Here is an 18,909-nt window from a genome sequence, read left to right on the forward strand (position 1 = left end):
GCATCATTAGCAATTTCATGCCATGCATGGCTCTTACATCACAGCACATGTGGCAACCTCATTCCCTGATAATATAATGTCATTCTATGGAGACGCTAAGACATCTGAGTTCATGGCCTTCTTGTATGTCACTACTAGGTGTCATTTATATCCTACTCCCATTTTCAACTTTGTAAACTGTTCCTTTTGTGCACTTTTGGACTATTTCTCATCTCTGTCCTCAAGAAAATGGGACAAACATTCAGAACTGAACCCAGATATTCATAACCACTAACAACTGTTTGCTGCACCATGAAAGTACAGTCCTTTGGCATGTTTCTAAAATTAACAATCACATGCTACAATCAGTTATGTCTCTCAGAAAAAAAATGACAGCACTGAAAAACAAAGCGTATGAGAAAAACCAGTCTTTTAAGAACAATTAACATAAACTATAAAATCCCATCTATCCTGTTACAGCACTTCATAGTGCCAAATATATAGAGTTTTATATATATATATACACACACACACACACATATATAATTTTCTCCAAGTGAATTCCTCTCTACCTGCACAGACAGGTTTCCCTTGAATCCGAGTTTACCTCACTTCACCTAAAAGGAGGAGAAGAGCTGCTCCTATTTCTCAGTCTTCAGATGATGCCCCCAAGGTCGTTTTCCTTCACCAACATAATACAGCATTATGAAGTTACCTCCAAACATTATCTGCCTGAAAACTGATTTGAACTGAACTCTGTCCATTAATCTCATCTATAAATGCAGTGTTACTCTTTGCAGATTGCTTGTGGAAATAATGAAGGCTTGAAGACCTTACTGTGTTATCAGAGATGTCTTTTACAAGGAATGGACAGGGTCCGCATGTGAATGAGCCCTACAGCCTGTGCAGCTATTTAGTCCAATGAGAACTAAAAAGCTATGAGATTTTCTTCTAAAAGATTCAAAGGTCTCCCTTCATGCAAAGGTGAAAAATGAACGGAAGATCCTAAAGCAAACGTAAGACCAAACAGAGCAGCATAATCAATCTGAACTGGAAAACTTAGAAAGCTTCCAGTACATATTTGAAGCAAAACTCAGATTAACTTCCAGCTCCTGAAACATTTAACAACACCACACTCTGTTCCAGCTTCCACATGTACCCAACTTGTACAGTTTGAAAATACATCTGATATCACACCCATGTTTCAACCTTCCAAGACTTTACTTTGGCCCACCTCTGACAGCCATATCATGGGGACCTCTCTAGCCACAGCCTCTTAAACTTGTAGGACAACACCCAGCAAAGATGTTGTTGCTGGGAAGAAAGCATCAGTCAATCTAAAACTTACATCAAGTAACTTCTTATTAGGCAACACAGCTCAAATTCAGCATTGCAGTTAGCCAGCACTAATGGGGCTGATTACATTAGGCCAGACTTCCCATCTGCTCTCTTCACCTTTTCTGCGTTAACTTGCCCATATATGTTCTTCAGCAGCAAAGATCAACTCTTCGTGTACTGTATTACTCGTTATCTACATCAGTATAATATCAAAGAACCATCCAGCACAGAGACTTCTTTCCTCAGGATTATGTGAGATCCAGTTGAGTCCAAGAGGTTTCCACCTTTTCACATACTAAATAATGTCATTAGCATTACCCAGAAACCTGGAAGAGGTCATCTTTCACTTGCAGCACAACAGCTCTTTTTTAATGCTGAAGCTTCAGGTGTGTCAGATGATGCAGAGCCCCTCACTGGGGACTTGCTTGACCAAAAGAATGGGGTAGCTCCAGTTGTGCGTTGTAGGGACTACCATAAAAGGAGTAAATGCTAACGATGGTGTAGCTCTGCATGGTCTTTTAGTAACTGATTTGTTTAAGGAAAGAAAATAAGAAGATAGTGAACCTGAGCTTCTCTCCTTCTCTCCTCATCCTTCTGGTAAATGCAATAATTGGAGGGGGTGTTAGAAGTGAGAAAAGGAGCTAATGCACTGTTTTCTCCACCACCCTGTCCTGGTCAGATATTCCTCCTGTCAGTGAATGAGATTTATGAAAGCCTGTGGCACATGTGCCTTCACAGTCCCTGCACAACTCCAGACAAGAAGGAGCAAGTGAACACACAAATAACCGAAAAAGTTAAGTCATTCTTTACTCAAGACTATCTGCATCTTTCGGGCTGAGGAGGTAATGCAAAGCGGGTACTTGGCTGTAAGATCCCACAAGCTTCATCAGTATTGTTTCCTGAACTGCCTACCACCTCCCTAGTGCAACTGCATAGGAGTATTAGAACCTGCTGACACCAAGCACCTGCAGGACGAGTATTAGTTTCCTTATCTTAGCACCTCTCTAATGCCCACAGTGAGATCAAGGAGTGCCTGAAATCTGCGTTTGAATCAAACCCATTATATGAACTGACAAAAGGGTCAGCTAGGAACAGTGAAAACTAATTAGCTCTGGTCTGTCAAGAGCATCTGCATGATGAGGCAAGCCAGAAACCCGTTGTGTGAAGTATGAAGCAAAAGTCAGAGCTGAGAATTACCTAAATGCAGAGGAGCCCACAAAAGTGGTGGAGTGACACCAGATGTATGAAAAGGGTTAATTGGTCCATCGAGGAGGAGCGGGGTGTTTGGTGTTTTGTTTCTGATTTAGTTTTGTCTCTGTGCATAAACAGGTACAATGGTTGCTCAGATCCACCAGCATGTGCTGCCAACAGGTGAAGGTGTAGCACTACATTTCAAGATAAGCCAAGACTCCCTCCCACACATCCCACGGGTCTCAAGATGCACATTTAAAAAAAAAACTAGGATCAAGTTGGGTATATGCAGTAGTGAGGAACATCAGTGGAAGTACATAGGAAATAGCATTCCCTGAAGCAAGGATTTGGCAAGTCAGAGAAAAAGAGCTCTAATGGCCTGGCACAACACTTGCAATGAACTGAGAGAAAATCAAGGAAAGTGTAAGCAGAGGTGAACAGAAACTTGAGCAGACTGATAACCATGTATAGTTAGAAAAGGCAGGGAAAGCAAGTCCTAGAAGCTGCAGCACTTGGTTGGAAAGTGGATCCTTGTTTCTTGATTTGGTATTTGGTGATGACAATCACAAAATTGTCAGCCTTCCACTGATATCTCAAACCTAATGGCACCTGTACCAGCTGCTTGTACTCCATTTTCCAGGGAAAAAGATCATATTGCTAAGATGAGCGTAGATAAACTATCGTTTTCTAATTCTCATCAGCGCACAATAGTATATGTAGCTATTTTAGTTTTTTGATGCTTCAAATACTTAAAAAATAAAACATTAAGTCAAAAGAACATTGGCATCACATCCAAATCAGTGCTTGAAAATCACCAGATATCTGTTTGCATGGTATCACAAGGAATTGAAATTACATTGTCATACATATGTCAAACATATAGTTTTCCCTGGGAGACTCCAACTTCTTTGCAAGCACAGGCAGGTTGCTGCTGCTCACTCAACAAAGGACTTTTTGATAGTGTTCTGCCTTCAGTGTTCAACTGCAAATGGCTTACTGTACTTCAATTTACTTAAAGAATGCACACAAAGCCACAACAGTAGCTGGGAAATTTCTGACAGAAAAAGTTCCTTTTCTTCAGCTACTGGTCCCAACCCTTCTTTGCCAGTAATTTACAAAAAAATCTGGAGATGCTTCTCACTGTTTCCAGCATTTGCCTTGCATTTGAAATTAGGATCCTCTACACATAGCAAGAGGTCACGTCTTTCAAAAGATGCACATAATCTAAATAGAGAAGATGGACAAAATATCTGGGAGGACATATATTTTTAATACAAGTTCTGTAGCTAAGCAGAGGCACAGAGTGCTCAGATGATTTGCCTACATGTACATAGAAAGTCCATACATAGAGCTAAAAATGGAGCCCGCACATCTTGGTCCCTACTCAAGTGATGTATGTTTTGGTGGTATTAGGAATTTCCTAAAACACCTGCTTCTCACTCCACAGGATTTTCTTTGAAATCCTGCTGGAGGATGGAGGATGAGGTCACAACATTTAACTATTTTCTGAGAGAACACTGTCATCTTATATCATGCAATCCTTTTGGATAACGTGGTGAATCATGATTCTTATCATTCCATTTCCATTCTAGATCAAAGGTGATACTAAAAGAAATTAAAACAGCACTTCAAAGGAATGGTGGTAAGGTCATGCAGATATGTGCACTGGTGCACTGTTTCACAGCTGTGAAAGAGCACTGACCTTCTTTGCTGTCCTCTGATATTTTTTCTGATCTCTGCAATTCAGTATTACAGACCACGTGAACCAAATACTTCTCTCCATTAGGATGGATAATTGACAACTGTGATATCTGTGCTCTTAAAACTCCAAAGTCAGTGAAATATACAGAGATGGTGATAAGTCTTTGTAGAATACTTTTCCATTGAAGACAAAATTAAAAACAAATGTGAATATTTGTGATTAAAGTGTTGCCATCTCTGAATTATCCAGTGGAAGTCAAATAGCACTTGGAGAAAAACAAGATGGCATCCCACCTACTCCTTAGCCTTCCTCAAAGTCTGTCTGATAACCTGCTTCCTGGGCAGAAGGACACTTAGACCTGGATTGCACCAGCTTTGCTAAGTGCGCTGAAACTAACATATCTTGGAGTACAATAGATAAAGAATAGACCTTGCTCTGTGCAAACAGTAATTGTAAATTACATTTTATACTTAAGGATTGTGCAAAAAAAAAAAAAAAAAAAAAGTTAAAAATCAGGAAGACAGAAGAGTGAGGTAACGCTATATGAGACACAGGGCAGTGGAGAGGCTGTGGTATCAGTGAAACTCAGCACAACCCCCCCCAGAAACAAAGAAAAGGCACAGCATGATAAGAAAGAAAAGTATGATAAACTGATATACAAAGCAGTTATTAGCAACCTGCCAGGTTCATGAGGCACACACAGAAATGTTAGAAGAAAATTATGCAGAGAAAAAATATTGTGGAAATGGAGCACCCACTAAGGATGAGTGTCAGGTAAATACCACACCTTTTCAGAACACTTTGCACGTAAGCCATAACAAACATGCTACATACTACAGTCCCCTGTTATACAACTTTCAGTGTATGACCAGAGTCAGAAACATCCATAACAATATGGCTGATGTTATGATGCTCAGGACATGCAAATTATACAGCTCCACTGAACTTCTGATATGTGCTGTAAGGAATCCCAACAAGCAGTTAAGAGTGACAGAGTAAGGATTTCAGCCCTGTATTCTACATATTTCTTATTGATATGTGATAGAAACACCTGTGTATTAAAAAAGGTGTTAAAAAGTTTTCACATCTCTGAAACAGTCAACACATCAGGAAAGTAATGTATGAGGGCTGCTTTGAAACCAATACCTCCTATTTTATTATGTTGGCAGAGGCAGCTGTTGGTGCTACAGCAGTAGAGCCTGAACATTCCTGCCCGTCCATTGCAGTGAACAGATGACAGCAGAGGGGCAGTCTGATAAAATAGTGTCTGACATGGAAGTGTGTATGAAGCAAAGGTGTGTCACTGAATCCCTCCATGCAGAAAAAAAATGGCCGCACTGATATCCATCAGTGCTTGCTGAACATTTGTGGAAACCAAACAGTGGGCATGAGCACAGTGAGACAGCGGGTGGTGCATTTCAGCAGTGGTGACAGTGATGTGAAAGACAAGCCACGTTCTAGATGGGCATGCACAGCTGTCATCCCAGCCTGTGCAGATTTGTACAAACCCAACATGCAGGCTCTTGTTCATTTTTGGTGGTGTTTATCTAATAGTAGTGACTATGTTGAAAAATAGTGTATGGTAGCTGAGAACCTGCTCTATCAAATAATGTTACTGTGCCCTTTAAATCTGTTGCAGTTTCCAAGGAAATAAGTAGGAGGCATTATTTTTGGAGCAACCTATGTATTAGTTTTACTCATACCCAAACTGGCATTATTGACCTGTTGCTGAATTTATTTATTTATTTAAAAAAAAAAAAAAGAAACAAAACAAAACACCTGAAATTGGAAGCAGATATTCTATAGAAGAATTTGGATATGATCATGTATTCTTAGCTAGTATGACTTCTGTGTTATGCATTTGTATATTGGCTAGTGCTAGTGGGAATCCAGTAACTTCAGAACTTTATAATGTCAGTAAGAAAAATCTGATACTTACAGAAGTCTGCCTGATGAGCATTTGTCATCTTTATGATTCTTACAGTAAGCAGGGAGTAAGGTGATTTTTCTTCCTGCTGAAAAAAAAAAACAAAACAAAAATAACAAAGGAGATGAACTTTAAAATTTGGGATATATGTATTGTAATGACAATCAAACACTGAAAGAATCCAGATTCTGCTGAAGCCATCTCTTATAATTGTAACTACAGCAACAATACAGTAGGTAACAAAGTACACTTTCTTCACCAGTCCCTGGTCTGCAGTCACCTCAGCATCTATACAGAAAGCATAGAAGAAAATGATGGATAGGAAAGTGGAGACAGAGGGTAAATTACTCTCAGAAAGAGTTCAAGGAGGAGTTTAGATCATTGGGGAAGGCAAATAGATGAGTAATTCTTAGTAAAGTCACTTCAAAAAACAAGAAGGGACAGCAAAAGCAAGAAGCTGTTGCAAAAGCTAATGACCAGAAATTTGAAAAGATTATCTAAAGTGAAAATGGAGGAGTGCTGGTAGAAGATGATGAAATAATTATTATCTATTTTCTGATAAACTTTGATTAAAACAACAGGGAGAAAGTGTAAAGTGAAATAAGAGAAAACTCATTGACTGCTGCTACTGTGATTGAAGTCAAAGACTGCTAAGAAGGTCAAGGTGTAAGAAATCAGTAATACAAGACAGTACATCAGCTGAAGTGTGTAAAGCATTGGACCATGAAGAATTCATCATGACAAAATTCAGCTTAATCTCCCAAATTGTTTCTATTTCTATAAAGGACATGAAGGTCATTTAAAAAAAAAAAAAAAAAAAAAAAAAAAGCACAGCAATTGTCAAGCTACAGAGTTATTCTATGAAATGGCAGGAATGGTTAAAAAAAAAATCTTGATAATTTGATGACACGTTATATAAAAGCTAACCAGTGCCTAAAATAACCATAAGGCCTTTGCCCATGAGCTCATGCTTATAACCAGGAATCAGGATTTCAGAAGGTTTTCAGTAAACTGACTTTTAAAAATTCTAATACTTTTTGCTGAGGTGCAGAATCAGCACATTTGCAGCAACAAGAGGGCAACGAAGCTCTGAACAAACACATTTTCTGTAACAGACTACAAGAAGTAGAAGATGCATATGTGTTTACTTCTAGATGGATGTATACTAAAACTAAATAGAAAATTACCAACCTGTCATATATAGGGCACAGAACACTTTATAGGACTGTTTGTTTTAAACCAGGGAGGTAAGATCTCAGTATTATTGGAATCTGTGTTGTGCCAGCTCCACACAGCTGCCTCCACCATTACGGCGGACCACTCCTTTGCCATCCTTTGTCATCAGCATGGAAAACCTGTGACCTCTTACCTAAACCTGTTTTGTTTTTAAAGAAACCCACTGACTAATTGGGTTTGTCTGGTCCATATCCTTCTCAAAAATAGTCTTCAAATTAAAAAAAACAAAAAAAACCCCAAAAAAATAGCAAACATTTTTCAGGAGAAACAAAGGAACAAAATAGAGAAATACTTCCTCTAGTGAAAATTTGTGGCATCAGTACTTCAATCAGTATTCTGGAGCCTGTGTTTTCAAATGCTATTAGAGGTCCATGTACACTACTAGGATTTGTTAAGAGTAGAGTAACAAAAACTAGTGTGAGCTGTGCAAAGACACATCTACATCCATTGCAGTGGAGCAGAATAGAGGATACATGAAGAATGCCTTGCAGGGACCTCATATTGTGAATACAAATGAAGATAGACTGATAAGAGAGCCAGCACATGGTAGGATTATATAAAGAAGAGAACAAAACAATAAAACTTATATGGTATTTTCATGAAGAACAGTGAGATACTACATAGGTCAGATAGTGTCAAAGATTATGCAAGTGTTCAAACATCTTATTTCTCCTGGGAGGAGAGTTCTGGATTGGTGCTGCATAAGAGAAAACCCAATGAGCTGTGCTTGGAAATACAGTGAACCAGGAGTCAGGTGGTCCTTGTCACAAAAAATTCTGCTGTATTGACTGAGAAATCTCAGTCCTATGAGACAGCAAGGCACAGATTTTGTCAGTCAGAGCATACCCAAAATACAATCAATGGAACAAAGACCTCAAGAAGCACATAGAAAGAAGAGATCCAAGGAATTAACAAGATGAAAGAGCTAGTGACATGAACCTGAAAGAAGCAATCAAGTATGCTGGTGGTAGAGGATATTTAGGATAAATCATGTGGAGGGAAAGATGATGACTGAGTTTTCCTTGGTCTGAGCCTTGCTCCTTGAGTCTATTCATTGGGTAAAAAAATTCCTTCCTGTTCTAGCCTGCCCCAAAGAACAATGATTACTTTACATTTAAAGGAATAATGAAAGCTTTAGTCTTTATATTCAACATTTCTACCAGTAAGAAAAGGATTTTCACAGCTCTCAGAACCAGTCTGTTCTATGTGTAACACTCAGGTCCATATCTCTCAAATCAAAGTCTTTCATGGAAAAGCAAGAACAGAAAAAACAGCAGTTCTAGAGCATATCTTCACTCCTCTCCTCAGGGCATTAAAGGAGGAGCAATATTCAGTGATCTTCATCATCATCATAATTTGAGACACCAATATCTCTGAAGAGAACTGCTAACTATTAAGCTATTAATTACCAAGTAAATCTGAGACAAATGAAAGGGAGATTTATCTTCCTTAGACATGAAAGTTAATGAAAAATTACTCCACATCATATTTTTCTGTTGGCCAAATGCCAGACAGAAATGCTGCTCCAAAAAACTCCAAGAGCAAAACATCTTATAACTGAAACTCAAGATCCTGATACTTCAATGGAAATCATGCAACTAATCCTCTTTCCCTCTAGTCATCAGTTCATTCTGATAATGCAACAGTAATGCCAAAAAACTACATGAGAACCGTGTTACTGATGATGAGAATAATTTGTGTAAAATTAAAAGAGAAAAAAAAAGATTAATTCAGGGAGTTCATAATGTTCATAACTATTTATGGGTGACTAATTATCAAAAACAGCCATCTTCTGTACAACATTTCATATTAAGCCAAGAATATTCCTGATACTTAGGCTGAAGAAAGTGTTACCAAAGTCTGAGTTTCCAGTCACAGATGGGCAAATCCTCTTGCAGTCTTCTCTAATAAAGATAAATCTGTGTACACTAAATCTTTGAACTCATCCTTGCAAAGAGATGGCGATGGGCAGATGGAAACAGCCTTCCTTAAAGACTTATTGCTACCTATGGAAGAGGTAAGGTTTGTTTTCAAGTGGATGGACAACGGGGGTCTTGGAAATAATGTCATATTACTTTTCTAGTTTTGTAGCAAACCATGGAGGGATGCACACCACTTTATGAATATCACATATGTTAAAAAGTGATTAATATTCTCCTAATTCTTCTTGATTTATGATTTAATGTCTGGCAGAATAACTCTGACATGCTCCCTGTTCACTGCTAATATTTGAGCTGAGATTATGTTTGCCTGCATTATTCTTTAAATTTTCAGTGCATTTACAGAAGATGAGCCAACAACTAAGTTTTTTTAATCTGGTAATTTGTCATTTAATTTTTGCATTTTTTGAATGAATTACACTGTAGATGTATGAGAAAGACAATTCACTAACATATCATAGTGATAAGTTTGCTAGATTCGCTGTTATTATGGACTGGCTTACTCATACTTATTTATGATCTTTTCAGCATGTTTCATCTTTCCTGTACTCATGACTAAGGTGCTAGAAGGCAAACTGACAACTCAGGACTCCTAGAAACAGGTAAAGAGTTACACTCTAGTTGTTCTCATCCATTTTAAAAGCTGAAGGGGCAGGTTTACAAGGTGATACTTTTCCCAGATAATTTAGCAGTGGGGATTTTTGGCTTTGCACTTTAGATAGGTGACACAGCAAACATCCATGCAGCAGCCCATGGGCATGATTTTCTAATCCCAGTCCAGTATATATTCAATTCATCACACAGTTACACAAAGTCCGCTCAAAATAAAGCAAATAATTGGGCAAATATTTGAGCATTAACATTAAGAAAAGTATGTTGTCTTTTGTAACAGCTTTCTACTTATTGTCATCTTCCTCTCTTAGATGGCAAACTACGGGTTACAAAGATCAAGGGAATGGCTGAAAGCTGCCTAGGAAACCCAATATTTAAGAAGCAGAAATTGGGCAGCTCACACAAGCCTGTGCCTTTAATGCTAGTTTTCTGCCAAGATTTATTACAGAGAAGACATGTTCAACAGCCAGAAAGCAAATAGAATGGCATGAGAACACCTTTCTTGTTAAACACTTTCAGAGTGCAAAAGAGAACTTTTGATGGATTTGATAAGAAGAAACTATGACAAGGACTATGAATTAAAGCATTAGAAAGGAATCCCTATGTCCCCTATATGCAGGGGCTTATGGCCATACAACTTCATTTTAACGTTGCTTTACATAGACTCAGAAATGTGCTGGATTCTGACAATCTTTGTACATATGTGTAACTACATTAGTGGTAAAATAGGGTTGGATACCTTTAGCTAGGAGCCTTTCAAACTGAAAAACAACGTCAGCATAAACACAGTAAGCCATCAAAGAAATGCTACCACGATTGGGCCATTGCGCTGCTCAATAGATCCTTTTCCTGCTTTAGAGCAGTCCCTCTCTGAGCTTTAATATATGTACATACACAGCAAATCCTCAACAATTCAGTTTCGTTTATGCTACTTTGTCCTTTATGTCAAATCTGACACCCCAGTGATAGTTAGACACCATTTTTATACTCTAATTTCCACTACAGAAAATGCCAAAATCCTGCTAGCAGGAGAGGCTTCAATCTTTTTATGATACACCTGAAGAAACACAAAGCAATGCTTATAGTTTTCTATTGATCTGGAGTTCTGATCACACAAACAAGAATTAAACATACAGGTTTCCTACAAGCTGCAGACATTGAATCACACCTCACTTAAGATATCAAACATAAGCTAGCATTTTGTTTTACTGTGCTAGCATTCCTGTTTTACTTTGAAACATCTTGGCACAAAGTACAGCCAGCTACAAGCTAATCAAACACAGAGAGGAAAATCGCCACTGATACAACTGGCCCATGTTCAGTGCAAATACAACTCTTGTCACTGGCCTAAAGTTGCTAGAGATGTTTTCCTTTTGTTGCAGCATGCACAATGAACAAAGCGAGCCCAAACCTCACCATCAGATACATTCTGACTTGCTGACACAGGCAACATTCTCCATTCATTCAGATCTAAAATTCCATTAAAATAAATAGAGATGGACAGCATTAAAAGAAGCCAAACTCAGTCCCATTTTAACAGTAAATTAAGTACATTTCCCCTAAGAAATTTCACTAAGGAATAAAAACTTTAAAAACTTTGTATAAATGGATAAAATAATAGAATGAAAAAAGAAGAAGAAAACCAACAAAGAAATACAGATGTTTCATGTAAAGAAAGCTTTCTCCTGTGAAATGTCTTTTTCTAAATAAGCATATGAAACTCATAAGACAATAAAGGAAAAAAGAAGGTCATGCCCTTCTCATGTGTGGTTTTGTCCCACACATAATTTGTTTGTTCTGGTTGGTACCTCAGCATCAACATCACTCTGCTCTGTGTCCTGCACCATCCATTTTTGTCCTTCATTTTGCAATGGGTTTGATTTGCTGCTGGGATGCTGTTGAGAGAATGAGAACAAAGGATGAAAAAGAGAGCAAAGATCAGTTTTTCCCTCTTCCTTCAGCTTCTCAGTGTTGAATTGCAACGTGGAATGGGCAATTTGTGCTGCCTCATTGTTTGCATCAGCAAGGTGTGGAAAGGAGGAACGTGCCAGGACAGTGGCAGCTGTTTCTGCCCTGTATAGAAAGCTATTGACTCCACACAGCTGCAAATATCCTAGGAAGAATGTATTGTTTTCTTGAAGATTTATAACCTATGGATTTGTGTGGACTTGAGCTGTCTCTATTCTGGGTACAAATCTGAATCAAACTCTCAGAGTCACCTGCCAGGTTCATTCTGTTTTCCACTTACCTGAGATAAGGCAGATGTTGATGCCATCGAGACCACTGCTGCATTGAAAATAGGTGCTGCAAATGGCACCCTAATATTAGGTTCCACAGTTGCCAGTGTCTTCTGAAACATATTTACAGTCTTGAAGAGTGTCAGAAGTTGCTGAACAGGTGTTTTATTACCTTGAGTCAGAGCTCCACCCCTCCATGATTTCTGAAGCAGGAAAATTTCCCACCCACATTACTTGTCCTAAGAGTAAGTCTGTTGTAAGGTGCGAACATTCATCTGCAGCTCTTGTGACTGAACAGAGCCTGATAAGACCGAGGCATTTTTACCTGGGGGCCTGCAGACTTGTACTAAAAGCACTAATCTGATTGATGATGACCTTGTGGCATATGAGAGAACACCTACCTTACAGTAATAATCTAAAAGTGATTAGAGTAACTTCCTAAGAGACACATCTGCCTACTGTCTTCATGCAAAGCCCCGACGAATTCTAAGCACTACCTCCTTCATAAGTGAGATGGTGGGAGAGGAGTCCACCAAAGGCAGCAATCTCTTTGGATTAGAAAATGCTAGGGGACTTCTTGATTGCCAATATATTTCACATAGCAACTTGTTTTTTAAAGATTTACACAAATGATCACCAGTGAGCTGTGGATTCCTGTTACCAAACTACCTACAATGCACAGGATGGAGATCTAGCGACAGATCCTCTAGAGAGACTTGCCATCTCAACCCACTTGAATTAAGCACTGCTTTTCTTCCTTGTTCCTCACACATCTCTCCCATATTACACAGTTTCAGTCTTTTACCTCTCCTTTACCCAACAGAAGTTCCTCATTCCCTCTGGGATAGGGCAGAGAGGAACTAACCAGGAGGAACAGATTCAGTCTGTGATCCCGTGGATTGGAGCTGAGGTGAAATGCAGGCCTGGGAAGGTACACAGCTCTGGAAGACACAAGAAAGAACAACGTGTTATGAGAAGATATACACTTAAGGACAATGTGGGAAAACAAAATCCTCAGGACATGAACTGGAGAGACAGGAAAGACCATCACAGAAAATATGTATGTAGGAAGATACTAGGAATTTTTTGGAAGGAACATTTTTCCACTAAAAAGCATTACTGCATCATTATTTCTGTACATGGTATTTTATTTTTTTTTTTGTGGGGCTTTTTTTTGTGTGTGATATTTTTAGGGGGGTTGGTTGGTTGTTTCTTATAGCAGTCCACTTTGAAAGAAGGGAGAAATTTGATAAGCCTAAGTCCCTAAAACATAATGTATCACATTTCCATTTCAAATGCCTTTCTTATATCTGCATTTCACACTTATTACAAAAAGCATCTAAGAAAATGCAAATGAGATTTTAATATTTCACCTTGAAAAGCACTGAAACATTTAAAAAACTCAAGCAATTGAGGAGAGCTGGTTGCTTTTTTTTTTGTTGTTGTTCAGTTTAGAATTGTCATTTCCTTTTGAAAAAGAGAAATAAATATTCAAATTTCTGAGCAACTGCATTCAAATCAGCAGCCAGCTGGGCATTATTAGAATTATTGGAGCTTAATGGATTCAACTTCTTCATTTTATCAACCTCATATGTAGTGAGGATCTACATCTATTCAGCACACCTCGAGGAAGCTCAGTGATTAAATTTTCTAATCCATTATGCAAGCATCATTAGGCATACATGCATTTGTATTCAAAATCCTCCCAAATGATTAAAATTAGAGCTTATGAAAGGATTTGAGATTAATAGGGTGACAAAGCATGATGCTTCCTGTTAGACACTGGCATAAGGATGAAATCACAGTCATTCCTGACAGTGGTAATAAGTGTTGTACAAGAACCTGGCTGACAGAAACTAGACACAAACGCAGTCACTTCCAATGCTCTCGTTGTATTCACTTTCTATACCCACAAAGGAATTAGATGAAAAGCTGGTGTTACAAGGAGAACAAGTTAAGATATTCCATATAGATATTTTGCAATACTCCATAGTTGCAAAAATTGATTTCTTAGGTACAATTTATCATTCCACTTTTGATATGTGTTTATGTATTTTTATTAAATAATCATTTTAAATATATTTTTAACTTTTTAAAATCACGTCATTCAGGGGAAGGGTTTGCTGTGAACTTCCTTTCTCACCTTCATCGTATTGAAACATTTTAATGGAATGGGAACTGCTTGATCGAAACCGGATAAACTACGGTTATAAACAAAGTACAGTCATAAGCTGTTCCATGGAAGCTTTCCAAAGCAGTGGTCAAAAGGCTCTCCCACTCTTTGTCTCAAGCTTTGTGCAGTACAAGCACATACATACCTCTAATAAGAAAATAAATAAATTTCTGCCTTACTTTTCCCCTGTAAGAATGATGGCCAGAGACAATTTGGAGAATTGGAGAAAAACAAATGTGCATACAAAAGCACAGTTTAAAAAATGTATTTATTTGTTCTACTACAGCCTATCTGTATTCCTGATTGAAGTGCACAGCAGAACTGCACTATCTGGATGGAGGTACTGTGATGTTAGTGACAATTTCTCAATTGTGCCCAGATAGATTATTATGACCAGGTCTTGTTTCTGCAATATGTGGTGACAAATGGGTGAGGCTTTTGCTTGAGAGCTGGTTTACATTTACATGTGTCAGACTGCACCTTTGGTTTTTAAGACAAAAGGAAATGAGAAGGGGAAAACCTCCAGCATCCCATAGGAACGTGACTAAAGGTTGCTTGTTGACTAACTCTTCTTTCCTGACTCAGGCCTTCTGATATGAAATACCTGTTTTTTAAGCTCATGTCAGATGCAGCCAAACATGCCTTTGACTCAAAGATGGTTCTAGTATTGAATTTCTCAAATTAGTTCAAAGTTCAAACTCCTTTTCACTATGAAGGACAAATCCTTTGGAGGCAAAAATGGCCTTTTCACAGGACACACACTGAGAATAAGCTCTACCTCACCTAAATGTAGTCATCTAAAGATAGACTTCTAATCTGAACCAATTGTCTGCGTCTTCTATGCTCTGAATGAAAAATAAAGCAGGCATCTCCAGATAGTGGCACACCTACATGGGGTTCTTCTCTTTCTTTTGACTGGAGAAGCCTCATTGCCCAAGTTGTACTTGACACCTAACTTCTGAATAGCTAAAGGTAGGGCGAGATGAATCCCACTCTGAGTAATCCTCTTTAATCACTCATTTCCAAAGCTACTGGTGCTGAGGGAATCTGATGCTGAGGAACTCTGGTTGTGTTGTTAACATGTAACTCAGAGTGTTGCAATGTGAAGCTGCAAAACACCCTTGGGCAAAAGCTCTATTACCATACAAATGAAAAATCCTCTCATAAATTCATTTGATAATAAAGAATAGGTTTGCAATACTCCTTGTAGCAGCAAATGCTAAACGCAGTGCTTCCATGCAAAACCACTACGTTTCTTGAGTACAAACTGCCTTCCATACTTCAGCTTAAGACCCCCTGTGACCACAAACAGGACAGCCTCTCAGGTATTGTCCCCAACTCAGAGACAATTCTGATGTTAGTTAAGCACAAGCTGTGCAGCAGCAGCTCATGACCAGAAATACTGAGAATGGAACGTGAAGTTTGTTTATCTATAGCAACCCAGACTGCAACCTGAGGAAGTTCAACAGCTGCTCCATGACCACTTGAGACATGGCTAGAGTGAATGTGGAATTACAAACAAAAGGACAGAAAGGAGTGCTTAAACCACCCAAAGGTAAAGCACTCACCACTTTTCAGGCAGAGTTCCAGGAGTCAGGTGACTTACTTAGTGCAGCTGGAGGAGTGGAAGGATCATGCTCTTAGATAGCTACACTCATGGCAGTCCCAGGGCCTGTTTATCAGCTGGTGAACTTGTGAGATGCAGAGCAGCCAACCTTGCTCTGCCTCAAAGCGGCTGTCATTTGAAGCTTTCTCCTATAACAATTTTTTTTTTTCCTTTTTCCTGAATAGTCTGATGGTGTCTAGGACTATCAGCCCAATTTAAAACTACAACCAATGACTGAACTAGGTCAACTTTAGCATTACCGCTCAAAGATGTGAATTGAATCAGAGTTAATTATTCAAAGATTATTAAAACCATGGCAAAAGGGCAAATAAGAGATCTGTTAGATCTGCTAGTTTTCTTTTGGCCTGCTCAGTCATTCTCCCAGTAACAACCTTCATCCTCTTTCCCATCCTTTCCAGCTCCTCTGCAGCTCACACACTTCCCTTTATGTCTCATCCCTATTTGTTCCTTCGTATCATACCCTAGCTATGTCAGTAGCCCCTCTTGTTCCCCTCTGATTTCCCTAAAAAACTTTCTGAACAAAGAAGAAAGGGAAGGTCCAGCTTCTCTGAAAGTCCTTCTGTTTAACTCCTGATGATTATCTTCACTAGAAACAGCCATTTTCTACTCCCTCAGGATACAGGAAGGGACAACTCCCATGGTTTTTAGCAGTATGAAGCTTCAGGCATGACAAAATTATTAATAGATGGTGGCCAGTCTTAAAAAAATGCAAAAATATTCAAGTTCATGTCAAAAAAATCAAGACATTACAGAAACCATGTAGCAATGCCAAATACCATTCATGACAGTCAGGCTCTGACAGAGCTGCAAAACTGCCTAATGCGCAGTATTGCTCCTGGTGACCCATATATCCATTATTTAATAAGATAAATTTGTCTCCATAAGTACACATAAATATATGTATACATATTTATCCACAATATGATTTCATAAGGAGATAAAAAGAAATGACCTGAGAGTATTTGGACAATTTAGATCACTGGAAAAAGGAATTTTCCACCCACAAGAATATTATCCAGCTTTTAGGAGAGCTCTGTATGATCTTCTTTTGATGAATGTGAGTTATAGACATTTATTTTTATATGCTTATTAACTTTCCCAAACTCAGAAAAAAAACAAACACACAAATATTTCATAAATAGATTGAAAAGTTCTTAACATTCTCGATAAATACTTGTAGAAAGTCAGGTTTGCAACATCCTTGAAAATCTATTTTTTGTTATGGAAAAAACAATCTCTTCTCTGGTATATCTGACTAGTGGGAGACCTACTGCATATACACAGTTGCAATACTTTTTTTTTTTTTTTTTTAAACTGAATTAATACAGAAAATTCTTAAATTAGCTTGTCTTCTTGTAAGATATATGCTATGTATGATTCTAATCCTTACCAGTGTCATCACAGTCTCTCTTTAAAAGAGATTGAACAGCTAAAGCAATTTACAGTGAAATAACTGGCTTCTAAACATTTTCAGCTGTGTTACGTTAATTGTATCTTGGCATCCTAACAGTGCCTCAGTACAGTGTGAGGATCCAAATAAAACCAGCGATCATTGGTGGGAATATGCCTTTGAGTCTTCTCTTCTTGAAGACAATACATATTATTGTCAATTTTTTATTGCCAGTGACCACTTCAGTTAGCTCCAGGAAGTAAAGTATGTTTACAAGAACCTAGTCCATGCATAAAACTGTTGATCATCAGTGTCCATTTGCTGAGTATATAGAGAGAAACGTTTTCCCATGACATTACTAGTTTAAGAATCCCAGGCTGAATCACGTTCTTCAACGCAAGTGACAGATTGCCACTAATTCAGGCGTTTTCTAAAGCCGTTGCTCAGCAGAAATGCATTTATTTCCTCAGTGTAAAAGCCAGCACAACAGCTTTCTCAGACCAGAGCAATGTAGCAGTATTTAAGAGACATCAGGAGATAACTTTTCTCAACATGGCAAAGGCTTAAGTTTTGGTATGGTAAAATTTCTAAACCTTTTCCTAATTTTATATGTTTCAAAAGAAGATAGGACAGTGCACTGTGAGATCAGAGCCTACATCTTATGCAGTACCACAAGGGAATGAAATCTCTCCTAAAGAACCAAGTAGGAGAGAAACCAGCCAAAAGATTCTGCTATAAAATACTCAACTCCCTCCTCCCCTGGCTGTCAGCCCTAGGGTGTGGCACAGCCTAGGAGAAAACACAAGCTATGGTAAAATAAGATCCTTAGGAAAGTCATAGCTGAGGCAAGGATGCTAAGCTCTGGTTTATTTCCTGTCCCACCTGCAGGCTGAAGAGGAAAAGGAAGCATTGGATTTGATTATGTACTTACTACAGCCCACCTTGTAGCGCTGAAATTCCCAGTCCTCTTTCCTGTAGGATAATAGCCTGGTTGTTGCTCTCTCCTGTATCTCTTCACATGTGCAGAAGCCATTTTCCCATTCCCATGTTGACTTCAGGCACTGTGACCCATTGTGCAATCTGAAGATGAGTGCCTGACAGAGTAACTTGCCCTATATACAGTATGTTGTGACCAATAGCATGGAGAGCCATCCTTTCCAGGGCATCTGGTAGGTGATGTAAGCAGTATTTAACATGCTCAGGCTCTGGTGGGAGTTACACAGACACTCCACCTGCATTTTTGCCATCCATCATCCATGTCCTGTGCCAGCTGCCCATCGGATGTGCTCTCAGTGATGCTACATGTGTGATACCGCAGAGCTGTTAACAGAAGCCTTTTCTCAGGATCTTCCAAAAGACTCCAAAATTGGCTGTGGAACCAAACATGAGCGAATTTGGAATGGATATGCAAAGGAGTCCGGCTGTCATTCTACATGTTCCTTCTGAACAAAATATAAACCTTTGCAGGAATCTAGTGTGGCCACTTAGTTACAAAAAGTGCTGATCACAGAGATCAGACTATGTTAACAGCTCCAGTCTGGAAAGACTTTAAAGAAA

The 18,909-nt window shown here is 38.6% G+C and overlaps 1 protein-coding gene across 1 annotated transcript in view; it reads right to left on the reverse strand.

Annotated features, from left to right (window-relative positions):
• Positions 1–18,385, reverse strand: part of LOC146544289 (cytosolic phospholipase A2 epsilon-like) — a 40,260-nt gene extending 21,875 nt beyond the window's left edge. Inside the window, exons 1-5 of the mRNA XM_085224832.1 lie at positions 18,294–18,385; positions 12,968–13,103; positions 12,174–12,275; positions 11,734–11,820; positions 6,150–6,225 (exon numbers count right to left, since the gene is read on the reverse strand). Coding sequence (XP_085080958.1) covers positions 6,150–6,225; positions 11,734–11,820; positions 12,174–12,275; positions 12,968–13,103; positions 18,294–18,385 — 493 coding nt within the window. The remainder of the gene's footprint in view (positions 1–6,149; positions 6,226–11,733; positions 11,821–12,173; positions 12,276–12,967; positions 13,104–18,293) is intronic.
• Positions 18,386–18,909: the final 524 nt, after the last annotated feature.

Source organism: Meleagris gallopavo, chromosome 5, assembly GCF_905368555.1.
Source record: "Meleagris gallopavo chromosome 5, MGAL_WU_HG_1.1, whole genome shotgun sequence".
In the NCBI taxonomy this organism is placed as follows: Eukaryota; Metazoa; Chordata; class Aves; order Galliformes; family Phasianidae; genus Meleagris; species Meleagris gallopavo.